This window comes from Lathamus discolor, chromosome 3 (genome assembly GCF_037157495.1).
Source record: "Lathamus discolor isolate bLatDis1 chromosome 3, bLatDis1.hap1, whole genome shotgun sequence".
NCBI classification, from domain to species: Eukaryota; Metazoa; Chordata; class Aves; order Psittaciformes; family Psittacidae; genus Lathamus; species Lathamus discolor.
In genome coordinates this window covers 34,400,955-34,413,583 of record NC_088886.1, presented here as the reverse complement: position 1 = coordinate 34,413,583, position 12,629 = coordinate 34,400,955, and the positions used below count along the sequence as shown (strand labels likewise).

The following is a 12,629-nucleotide window of genomic DNA, read 5'->3' as shown; positions in this document are numbered from 1 at the left end:
TGCTGCACTTGCCCTCCCTGTGCTGCTTCTCCCATTGGCATCTGCTGCTGCTGCATGGGAAGGAGAGAAGGGAAAGGCATCACGTTCTGTTCCTCACCTTATCAAAGATGGTGGCATTGCGAGCTGCTGTAGAAATCCACACCTCCTTGAAAAATTTGTCGCAAACAGGATCCTGGTGTTCCGGACTGAGATCGGAGCCGCCGAGGACAACCCTGAGAAAACAAAGCAATTGATGCTCATGGAAGCGCAAGCACTGGGTTCTCCCCATCTTGAGAAATGCTAGGAGACGAAAATTTTCCTTGGGACTTGCCAAACCCTGTGTGCTCCCAGCACCCTCCTGCTCCTGCCCCCTGCCATAGTCTGTCAGCTGTAATGCTGCTCAATTTTCTACTTCTTTTCCTGTACAATAATTGTCCAGATGGAAAATGGAGAGGGAGAAGGAAGAAAAGAAACGCCAGTGAAACAGCAGCAGAAGACCAGGCTAAATCCAGGACAGGCAATGCTAAACCTGAGCAGGCAGCAACTCTTTTTGCCTGAAAGGCTGCTGGCAAGCGAAAGCCTGAGCAAGCCCTGACCGCATCCTGCTCACTGCCAGCCCTGTGCATCCCACCTGAAGCACCGCAGCCGGAGGGACTGGGCAAACTTCCCAGCGCTGTAGTCTTCCCCATCCATCACAGAGGGGACGGTCTCAGTGTCCTGCACAATGATGGCCATCTCGCTGTCCCTCTTTCCCAGCATGCTGCGGTCATTGATGTTGGCAGAGCCTGGCAAGGGGGAGAATAGAGCACCGGTAATGCATCATGGCTGCATGGGATGCTCCTGCACACCCTCCCATCACCACCCTTTGCATCTCTCATCTCCATGGGGGACCATCTATGGATTCACTAGGTAAAACCCTGACCAGAGGTTTTCCTTATGGAAACACAGACCATGAGAGACAGAATTTGGGGAAGGGGAAAAACCTCCAACTTATTTTTGCAAGCTTCAAATGCTCCAGGTCTGAAAGAAGGTTAAATCATAGCCAAGCTCAGGCCATCGTTTTTAGAAGTTTACTCTCTCTGAAACTTCCCAGATACTTTAGCTGAAGGATGCCACAGTTTTCAAAGGGCTTAACTGCATTTGGTTTGGATACCAGGTTACCTGACACAGGATGGGCTCCATGGGTAAATCCGCTCTCATCCTTAGTAGTGTAAAGAAAGGAAGCTTTTAATTTGCATTTGTGAAGGTCATCTCCTTGCTGTGGGCTGCATGTCTGCAAAGGCAGCCTCCTGTCCTGCCAGGACCACACCTTGTGTCTGCAGACACAAGAGCTCAGGCACCATCCCTGATGACGGAGTAAGGCAGCAGCAGACCCCAGGACCCTGCGGCACCTTCACACTACAGGAGATGTTTCTTCTCCACTCCTTGTCCTGTGCTTGCTACTGCATGCTGTGCAAGACCCAAATGCCAGGAAGTGGAGGTGTGCTTTCCAGAGGGTGGCAAAGGGGCCTCCTTCCCCAGTGGTGGGACCCATGGGTGTCCTGTGCACAGTTCCTGGCTCACACCTTGGGAAACAACCACTTCTGTCCCCAATGCTGCTGGAGGGCAGCAGGCATTTGTTCTGTTGCATTTCTACTGCATGGCTCTGGCCGTGCCTTTCCGGGGTGGGGGGGTGTCCCTATCCAAAATGCATCACCATGCTCATGTAAAGGTTTGTATGCACTTGGCCCCACATGGCGGCTCCAGCCCTGACTCTGCACATTGGCCCCATTAGCATTTTATTTCCATGCATGGTCTTTTGTGAGTGGAAAAGAGATGACACTGCCTCCCCATCTTCTCATCAGCTGGCACAGGTGCAAACACTACATAAAAATCCATCCTCAGGCTTATAGGTACAGAAAACAGAAATAAAGAGCTGTCTCAGGCCCCCTCCCAGATCACAGTTGCAAAGTCACTGCTCCTGCTGCAACACTGAAACCACTTCTGAGCTGCTCTGTGTACTGGAGATGAGATCTGACCCCACAGAGGGTAACAGATGAGCAAACCTAACCACAGGTCATCCGAGACTACAGCTGAACTGCTGCAGTGAAGGAAGGAAGTATTCCAAGTCCTACAAGATCTGGTATTAAGTTATTCTTTGGCAAAGTTTCTGTTGCTGACACAGCAGATAAAAACAAGGTTTCTTCAAAGGAACAGGCCAAAAAACTACTTTTCTGCTGTGATATAGTGCTCTGAGCCTGTAGTCTTGTCTTTGCTGCATGGTCTCATAATAAATATGGTAAAAAAAGAGAAAATGGATGAAATGTTATCTATTACTTGTTAGAACATATTTCCCCATTCTTAGGAAATGGAGCTGATAAATGACACATGTTGCCCAAAGCTTCCAAGTTTTCCGGCACATTCTGTTCTTTAAGGAACAGATGACAAGTCTCACAAGTCTTCCTGTTAGAGCTTGATACAAGACAGATGGACAATATTCCCTGCACTGGGATTCTCTTCACTGTTACACTGAGATTCAAAACCATTTTAGAAAAACAAATTAAATGACAGTCCCCCAGATCCCTTCCTCCCTCCTACCTACCTTCCTGACGAGCTTCTGCATCTGGGTTTTGGGTGGGTTTTTAAACAACAAAATATTTCACGAGAAAGAAATCACAGCATAGAAAAGCACACAGTACCACAGCCTGCACTGATTACGGGGCAGAGAAACGAAGGGTCTAACGCAGATATAATCGAGTGCTCCAAACCCCTCCCACAGGCCCCCTGCTCACCGATTATAACTGTGTTGTCATCAGCAATAAGCAGTTTGCTGTGAACATAGATGAGCTCTGTGACTAGTTTTCCTTCCAACTCGGCATATGTTCGAAGTCCACAGAACGATATGTAGTTTATCCACTTATCTCCAACTGAAAATTAAACAAGATGAGGGATGAGGAAGGTGGAAAAGAGAAGAAAGATAAAAGACCCTTTATATAAAGGCCCGTATAAATAACAATTCACTTTTGACTTAAATAAGAAACAGATAATGGAAATTAGTTCATAAATAGACTTTACACGCTGCCTGCGGGCTTCCTGCACTGCTCTGATCCACTGCCTGCTTGTATACTTCCACTATGGCAAGAAGTGACCCCATTCTCCCTAGTGCAGCATGCCAAGTCCTCACAATTGATCCAAATGTCTTAAAATGACTGGACCATGCGACTGCTCTTCTGCAAATCCTGCAGAAAGGAAGCTGGAAGCAGGTGTTTTGTCCATGCACAGTATGGAGATATGTCCTAATGTACTTGTCTGCAGTTCAGATTTATGCAAAGACACAGAGGGAATGAGGCGTTATGTACACCCCTGGTATTTGTGACATGTATGTTTTCCTGGTGCTCTGATTTCAAGCTGGCACCCTCATGGCAAGGAAGAAGCTCAGAAACAGCATCCTGCTTAGGCAGGCTTTCCCTCTTCGTGTTTGACAACTGCCAGAAACAAACGGAGAGTGGGATTCACAGGGGAGGCTGAAGGCTTGTCACTCCCAAAAGCGGGCCCCCAGGACATTTTTCAAACAACGTGATCCTGAGCAGCTGCAACCTCTGCTGTCTTCCCCCTGGGGTGCTCCCCTCCTCCAGATCAGGGCTGCATCCAAGCAGGAAGTCTGACAACTGGCCACAGCTCGCATGTTCCGAAAGACCTTGCCATGGGATAGCAGCAGAGGAGGAGGTCATTCACCAGCCCCATGAGCCCATAGCACATGATGCTGTGAGATGCCCCAGTCACAGCAAGCCATGCTAATAAGAAGCTGGAGAATCTGATTTATGTCATAGACATAACCACTGAACAGCAGCATCCCAAGACTAAAAAACATAGAGGAGAAAAATAAAGCTCTTACCCTCTGTCTTCAACTGGCCCAGGATTGAGTTTTCTCCTCGGCACATGGTCCTAGAAAGAAGGTAGGCAGCCGTCAGCACCACCGTGACTCAAGGCAACAGCATATGCTGAAGCAGAACCAGGCGAGGTAAATCACAAACACAGACGCCTCTTAAATACCCTGTGCAAGCAGAAGAAACACGGTGCTTCCAGAGCACGCATTTTCCCTGAATGACTGTTGATGTATCATGGACTGCTCATTTCCTATAAGAGCTCGTACCAATCTGCACAGGAGCTGGGAAGCATTTTTGCTTTCTAGAGCACACCTTAATGAGATGATAAATGCCTTACAAACAGGGCTGTGCCACAGATCTGGATGTGAAATCGCAATAAGAAAATAACATGTGCAGAACACCAGGTTAGGGAATTTGCATGATTACGGCTGGGCTGGAAAAGCCACAGCCTATATCTCATTCAAAAGAGCCCAACCCATGGGCAATTTCTCAAGACCTATGGTTGCCCTTGCAGAAGAAAGCTCAGGCTAAAGGGCCTAATTAGAGAGACATGCTGCTTTCCTTCTGTTTGTGTCTCCTGTCCTGCTCCTCCTTCTGGATGTGCAGTAGGATCCATACAGACCAGCAGACAAGGAAGATTTCTTCCGTCTCCACAGACGTACCATAACACAGCAGCTTTCCAGTAAAACAATCTTGCCTTGGACCATTTTGCCTTTCTCTACAGCCCATTTCTAGCACAGGGCTACTTGGCACCACTGTGTCTCATTCCTTCCCAGGAGACTTGCAACTAGGGTTGCAAGTGTCCCTCAGACACATCCATGCTGGAGCAGGGGGATCACATTGGGGAATATGCTGTTGCTAGCAGAGCCAGGCAAAGGGTTGGCCAGAAAGGCAGATTTGGAGACAAAGCCTGGCCAAGGAACCTACAGGGCTGCAAGCTCCATCATGGCTCCAGTGGTGATGGGGATGCTGCCAGAAGGAACTGTAGCAAGCACCATGGGAAGTGCCTACAGGAGAGCACGACTGTAAGAGTGGGAGGGTAAAGAGCTCAGAGGTGAAGAGGTCCTGGTCTGATGAGCTAAAATGAAAGTGCTATGCTGCACATAGGCAGTAACTGAGAGTCAGGAACTGGTGGGTTTGTGTAAAGGACTGGGGAACCCATTGTGCCAGGGCAGGGTGGGATTTCCCCAGATCTGTGAGGGCGTTTGCCTGCAGAAAGCATGGGACTTCACCCACCGCACTTCCCCACTCAGCTGCATTGCCTCACATCCTGATGCAAGCTCTGAGGCTGGCACATACATGAGCTATAAGTACTAAGTGAAAGCTACAGTCTTCTCCTTTTCCAAACACCGTGTACATCGGGACAGCATCTAGTGTGATGCTGCGTGGATGGATGGCAGCTGGAGCCTTGGGCACCACCCGCAGCCAGCAGAGGTGACCAGGGAGGTCTGACAGCCTGCCTGCAGCAGGGCTGCCTGCAGTACCTGTAGTTGAAGTGCATTATGGCCTGCAGCGCGCTCCCCCCACCAGTTGAGATGTCTCCTTCAAACCCGGGCAGCAGCGGGATCACCACGTATACTCGGAAACGCTTGTTTTCCCTGAAAAGATAGTATGGGGGAATATTAGCCTGCAAATATTACAGCTTCCTGCAAGGTGAAGGCCTCCCGTTTTCACTTCCCTTGCACTAACCAACTTGGTTTTTATCCACAGCTACTACGTAAATTTTAGGAGAGCAAAAAGTATGAAGTGTATTTCCCATTACATCTCTTCATCACCTGTCAGCAGTACTTCAGTGAGTGTTCAGGCCGTCAGGAGGAGAAGCAGATAGCAAAAGAAGCTAAAGCAAAAGAAACGCATTTTCACCAAAGTTCAAGGGCATAGTAGCTGTTTTACAGATTGTGTCTGCTACTATAAAAGTTCATTTGAGCACCATGATAGTCCAGTCATGCCAGTACTGCTGGAGGCTGGTGTGTACAACTGCCTAAGATTACAAAGCTACCACAGGCAGAAAACCCGAAATCTAACATGATGGCCTCACTTCATCCCGATTTTTAGAAGCCAGAAACATCACAAACGCTGGAAGCAGCTCAGGGCATAAGCAAAACATTTATCACTCAAGGAAGGCAAGTATATCACTGATACATCACAACCCACAAAACTCGTTCCCAGATTTTCCCCAGACTAAGCCATACTCTATGACCATTATCTGAATCAGAACAAAAGTTGCAACTGTGGCACTGCTTGGGGCTTTTCTTAAAGCCCACCTCTGGGTTTTCTTTGCTGACAAAAGCTAGACGCACCTGCCAGCGCTTTCCAGGTGCCCTGGGGTACTGGCAATCCCCTGTCCTGTGCATCGGAGGATGCTCTACTGCAGGGTGCTGCCACTAGATGGCAAACACAGTTTAACCAGGACAAAACCATTTCAGCAGCAGACTGAAGATAAAAGCCAGTTTGCAGCTTTTGTTAGAAGTACAGCTTCGTCGGGCAAGTCGTGCCTGTGAATTTAAGGGCACGGGAATCATGAAGTACTGGGGTCTCACCTGAGCTGAGAGGGAGACAGTGAGGCCTTGTGTTTCTTTTGTTTCAACCAGCGCTTCCTTATACTGCAGGATGCACTGTAAACTAGCCTCAATTTGTCAGCTGACCCCAGAAACAGCTAATGAGGTCTTAACCACACACAACAAGAGACTTTGAAATGAAGCCTGTTTGTTTCATGAAAAAGATCTACCAACAAAAGCGTTCCCCAAAAAGCAGCTTGTTTGTCCAAAGCCCAGTGTTTACTGCACTAGCTAGAGCCACCCATGGAAAAAACCAACACAAAAAAGAGGGAAACCAAGAAAAGAACATTACTAGTTACATCAGTAGCAAATATTTGGTCTAGAAGAGCAAGAAATATACAAGTTTTACTAAAGACCTTAATTTACAATTAAACATCTGTGTGTCACTTACCCTGTTTTCCCAGGGCAGTTGGAACATGAGCATTTTGATGCAAACCATTTATGTCCGAGTTTACTTTTAATCTTAGGCAATGCCAAGCACTCTGGAGCATGCAGAATTTGAATCTTATGTTTAGTGAGATCACCAACACTAAGCTGGCACAATATTGGCATAAAATTGGAGTAATACAGATGTGAGCATCCCATCTGGAAATGGCTCACTGAAGAATTGGTGTGACTCCCTTTTGTGCCAGACTTTTTGACATCTGGACAGAAAGACACCCACTACATACACTTTACATAACAGGAAATTCTTAGCAGATTACCTGGAGAATTTGCTCCTACCTCAGTAACATTGTTAGAAGCAGTCAACAGATGCAAAGGGCCCATAGCATGAGTCCCCAAAGGCAGGAAAGGCAGCCGGGAGTGATTTTTCAGGAAGACACCAACCAGCACAGAGATGCTGTATCCGGCTGCCTGAGAGCCTCCAGGTTGCAGTGCAAACATCCACAACACCATTTCCAGCAGCACTGGCACCACTCCTCATCTACCCTGTGTGTGAGTATCCACCCCATCTTTTTTAATCCTTAGCTAATATCCATTATTTGGGCTATGCACTGCAGCTCAGATTACCAGCAACTCCACCCTGTTACTCTGCCCTGTTGTTAATGGCATAGCAGATAACACCCATGCTCTCCCAGTTTGAATAGTGCTCCTCTTTCTGCAGTGCCTCCGAACAAAGCCTGGCTCATGGCAGCTCCTGTGGCCTTGCAGATTCTGCCTTTTCCCTGGTGACTGCCTGTCTTGGGTTAGCTGCCTCTACCCAAGTGGGAATTTCCAAGTTCAAGTGCCAAAGAGAGAGAAATCTCTGTCACTCTGGAGAGAATACCTCTGGGAAAGCATTCCCTGCATAGCTCTGGACAATTACAATATGGAAAAAACAATAGCTCCAAGAAACGTCTCCATGCACGGTGAAAAAGCACGTGAGAGATGAAAGAAGTTTAGAAAGCTTTCTGTGTACCAGCCCAGCAAGGCCAGGATACAGGTTCAGACTATGACATCAATGTACCTTAAAGAGCAACCTTACACAAGGCTGTACAGGATGGAAACAGAAACAAGCTTTATTAATATAAATTAATATTTATATTTTCATTAATTATTAATTAATAATTAACAAGTACCTGTGATAGTAATGTTAACAAGGGGTTAAGTGTGCTGAAGTAAAAGGAACATCCAGAACATGGCTGGATCTGATCCATCCAGGAATAAATGATGGTTCCCTTGCAATGGGGGTTTGTAAATACCCTCCAGCACTTACCAGAAAAAGTTGTTCAAACAATAGCTGAACCCCACAGTCAAATTCTTGAAACATGTTTGCTTCCTCTATCTGAAGCCAATCCTCTCTACAGATAATTTGAATAAACCACAAATCCTACTTCAATCTTCTTACCCATTAACTTGCCTTACCACACACACAGAGTTCAAGACTGGTTGGCTATGAAGCAAAGGTGTCTCTGAACCAGAGTATAAAGGACTTGCTTTTAAGCACGTTCCATAGTTAAAAATGCACTTGCACCATGGTAAGTCCAGAAAAATCACTTTGTGGATGCAAAGAAACCACAAAAGTCTCACTGCTGCAAATGCAAGCAGATGTTGGACCACATTGGTTCTGCTCTGGGAAAGTTATTTACAGTTATGTTCATTAAGATATTATTTTACACCACACCATATAAATGCACCTGGAAGACTTCCATTGCCTTGTTAAGAACAGGTTACCTGTGAGCTTTAAGAATCCTCTGTGCAATCGCATCGCCGATCTTGTTCCAGACAACTTTGTCATCAGCACAGCTAATAAAAAACTGGTTCTGCAGGAAAAGCAAGCAAAGTTACTGTCAGACACTGTCAGTGAGGAACAAAAAGATATTTGCACGCTTTACTTCAGACCAAGAGCCACAAAAGCTAGCTGGTTTGTGTGCCACTTCAGTGGGTGCTTTCTGAAAATTACCATTAAACGATGTGTGTCCGTGCTCGCTTAGGAATGAATTAATCCTTATTAATCACACTCCTTAGAAAATTCATGTAACAAGCAACCAAATAAGAGGCTGGGGGGTGCAGGAAAAGACAGAGAAAAAGAGGAGAATAAGCATCTCCAGCCAGCCAGCTCTGAGAGTCACTCCAACACAGGAGATTCCTTCTGCTCAAGGCTGTACAGATGCAAGATCAGCTCTGTGAGTGAGATGTTTGGGCTTGAACGGGGGACACCACAAAGCCATGGAGGGCACAGAAGACCATTGCACAGGCCATGGAAGTTGCTGGCAGTTTCACAAACAGGCTTATAAAACAGACGCCTACTTTTTTCCACCTTAAGGTTAGAAGGCTGTCAGGGTACATACCCATCAGCCTGGTTCAAAGATCACTGAAGTTAATAGAAACAGCTCCAAAGATTCAGATTAGATGCTGTATTAATATCCATGTGTGTCTAAATTCATAAAAAATTAAGACCAGACCTCAAGAAGTAGCATCACCCTCCTGATGGCTGCAAGCCATACCCAGAGCACCAGGACCCTCCTGCTTTCCCTCATTGCCACTCACTTCTATATATATGTAGTGCTTGCTGTTTTCTATCACACTGATATAGGCATTGTGGATGGACTCCTCATGGTATTTAATGCCAGCCGACCAGTCAGCAGCAGAACGGATCACCTGGAAAGCAAGAGATGAACACCTTCAGCTCTGTCCCATCCAGGACACCATAGCATTGCAACTGGATTTCTTAAGAGGCAATGCTCCTCCCTTGTACCATTTGCCTCTCAGGTTTTCACTAGTAAGGTAATATGTACAGCAGTTACCATTTATACTGCATTGGTAATAAGGAGAAAAGCTGCTCAAAAACAGTATTAATGCTCAATAATGTTGTGATTAAAACTTAAGTACTCTGTCCCATTGGTGTGTTACTGCGGTCCCACCCGGGCAGCTCTCGATGAAACCGAAACAGCACAGAAGTTCTGTTCTTGCTTAAGGTCTTATGACAAACTGCTTTTAAAACAACTCCATTTTGAAGTTTTAGGTGTGCACATCCAAACAGTGATCTCCCGTCCAGCATTTTTTAAAGCCAGCATCCAGCTGGGGCTAAGTCTTTTTCCACAAAAAGGCTACACCATTACACAGTCTGATAAAGCAGGACGTGGCTTTGCCCTGAGTACTAGAGGTCACTTACTACTTCTGCCAAATCCTTGTATAAGCCATCCCATTTGCGATGATACGACTTTAAAAATTCATAGCAGTTTGGCTGCTCTCACTTAACCATTAATTTTCACTGTAAGTCCCCTTTCCAAGTGGATACTGCATGATCCCCAGGGCACATTCTCCCGCACCTCCTGCAGTTCTTGTGCAAGAAAGCCAAACCAATATGAGAAAGAACCTTTGTTCATGCTCTCAGCCACACTGAGCAAGCCCCACAGCAGACAACTTCCCATCCCCAACAGCCAGAGATGCCACAGCATCTCCCTCTTGCGCTTTGAGTCGAGAAGCAACCACACTATGCCCTGAGTGACATTTTCCTAGATGGAAATGTAGTTTTTAATTAAATGAGACAGAGCACATGCTCAGGGAAACTATTACTCATTATTAGTGTCTGCCTCTAAACATTCTCAAGACAAACATATTGAAACATTAGCCCTAAAAATAGCTTTCTACACCCATTATACCAGCACTCAGGGCCAGTCACACACAGGACAAGATCCAAAGGCTGAGAGGATCTGTGAAACACATGTGTCAGTATGTGCAAAATCCCAATCTCTTTCAGGACTCAACAGTTTTCCCTGGGAATTCCTCCAATGGATTTCTTTTAATTCTCTGTGTCCAGCTTCTGCTTGGCTCCATGTTATTCTCCCTGTCCCCCTAACACCCTCCCCCTGAGCTCTGCTGTCATATTGTCATCACCAGTAGTGTACCAATAGATAAGGATTTGGCCCTTTGGTCCAGGTGCTGTATGCCTGAACCAAGCCAATCTTCTTGTCTCCAGAGCATCTGTGGAGGAGGCACCGGGAGGCACTGCTGTTAAGTACCACACAACTCTTGAGCCAATTCCTTTAACTGGACAGGAGGAGCTTTCTCCCACAGGTCACCGAAAACCAGATCCTGCAACTCTTGCCATTTAGCTGCTGTCTTGGCCAACAGAAGGGCACACACTGCAGCCTCCCAAACTGAGCATTGGGGTCACAGATGCTCGAGGGAGGGAGCCAGCCCAAACACAAGGGCCTTCATAGCCTCTACTGGTCCCCAACAGCTGCCCTTTGCTTGCATAGACGTATGCAAGGTGATGCTGCTCATGCCTGTGTGGTTTTAATCACCTATTTGGTTTGCAAAGCCAAAGCTGCATTCTCCCCCACACCTCAGGCTGGGCACTGCTGAAACCCCACCAAACACCATAGCAGCCAGAGCTCCTGAACAGAATTCCACTGTGTGCATTAGTAAGGACAGAAAAGCAGCTTTTCTGGGTAAAGAGCAGTCTAATTCTTCTATAGACACAGCTCAGGGTGCAGCATGGACAGGAGCTTGCAGCCCTTCCACCTTCACCAGCACAGCCGGCAGTGAGCAGTTGCCTCCTCCCTGCCTCTTCTCCTGCTGCGGTGAAAACCGGGGGCCATGAAGCGTGTCCCTGTGGACTGGGTACCTCCAACAAATGCAGTCTGGAACTGTGCTTCAGAAACCTTCCTAGCATACAAAGTACCGATATTTAATCCTTTTTGCTAGTTAACTTTGTCCACGCTCCAAAGAGCTGCTTCTCTTCTGCCCTAAGCTGCTGAGCCCTGCACTGAACAAAGTAACTTCCACACCCTCATTTACTGCAGCAAGAGCTGAAACTGCTGTGGATGGGGAATAAACGTACTTTTCTGAATTGGGACCTTGATAACACCAAAGCCCCTTGCTTTGGAAGACAACTCTACTGAGAGAAGACAAGTTTATTCTAAACCAGGGATGCCACCTGATGCAACAGGACTAACACTCAGGACCATCCCTTTCCAGCACTATGGCTTCCCAGCGCATCATCCACCTGCCCTTCCCTGCCTTCCTCTTTATCCCTCCACACATCAGCACCCCAGCTGCTCTTCACACTGGGCTGCCTGCTCTTACAGGACCATCACCCCACAACCATGTGCCGTGGCTTGTCCTAAAAAGGATCACCCAAACATCTTACACCAGGTACAACAGATGGTGTCTCCATGCTCCCTCCTCTCCTGTCCCTCAGACCCCTCAATACCTCTGTGGAAGGCTGTGCCAAGCTTGTCATCTCTTTAACTTCTTTTACTGATAACAACAGTAACAATGCTGATGTATGCTGTGAGCTAGTGCATAACTCCTGAGCAGGGCAAGCTCTCACGCAGACCTCAAAGAGGTAAAGGCATTAGCCACTGCCAGAGCATTAAATTTTCATTGCATTTGCATCAGGAACTGGATATTGCCTCACATCACATCTTTCACAGGGCTGGCTTTGGCCGATAATTGCAAACCCTGGAATAGAGATAGATGGAAAAACCCTGACACTGCCTTTAGCTATTTGACTCTTGTAAAAAAAAAATCAATGTGCAATCAGTTTGCTATTGCGAGCAAAGCCCAGAAGTTCAAAGGAAAGAGGGTAAAAGACCATGTCTGACTAACCCATGGAGCTGCCAGGCTCCCTTCTTCCCAGCCTGCACCTCCACATTGTTTCCATGCACACTGCACTCATCCTCCCTGCCCTTGTCAGGGCCACTCCTGTGGTCCTCACCCGCCTGAAAACCTTTTCCTGCTCCTCTTGTCTGACAAAGGAGAGCAAAACCAGCTGGTTCAATGAGGTCGAAATGTG

General features: G+C 46.9%; 1 protein-coding gene across 2 annotated transcripts in view; it reads right to left on the bottom strand.

The window, feature by feature from the left end:
- Positions 1-12,629, bottom strand: part of PLD1 (phospholipase D1) — a 63,840-nt gene that overhangs the window by 5,373 nt on the left and 45,838 nt on the right. For both annotated transcript variants that reach the window (XM_065674576.1, XM_065674577.1), the window contains 7 exons: positions 9,374-9,484; positions 8,558-8,646; positions 5,330-5,443; positions 3,854-3,903; positions 2,751-2,885; positions 611-764; positions 98-212 (listed from right to left, as the gene is read on the bottom strand). In XM_065674576.1, the coding sequence (XP_065530648.1) occupies positions 98-212; positions 611-764; positions 2,751-2,885; positions 3,854-3,903; positions 5,330-5,443; positions 8,558-8,646; positions 9,374-9,484 (768 nt within the window). The remainder of the gene's footprint in view (positions 1-97; positions 213-610; positions 765-2,750; positions 2,886-3,853; positions 3,904-5,329; positions 5,444-8,557; positions 8,647-9,373; positions 9,485-12,629) is intronic.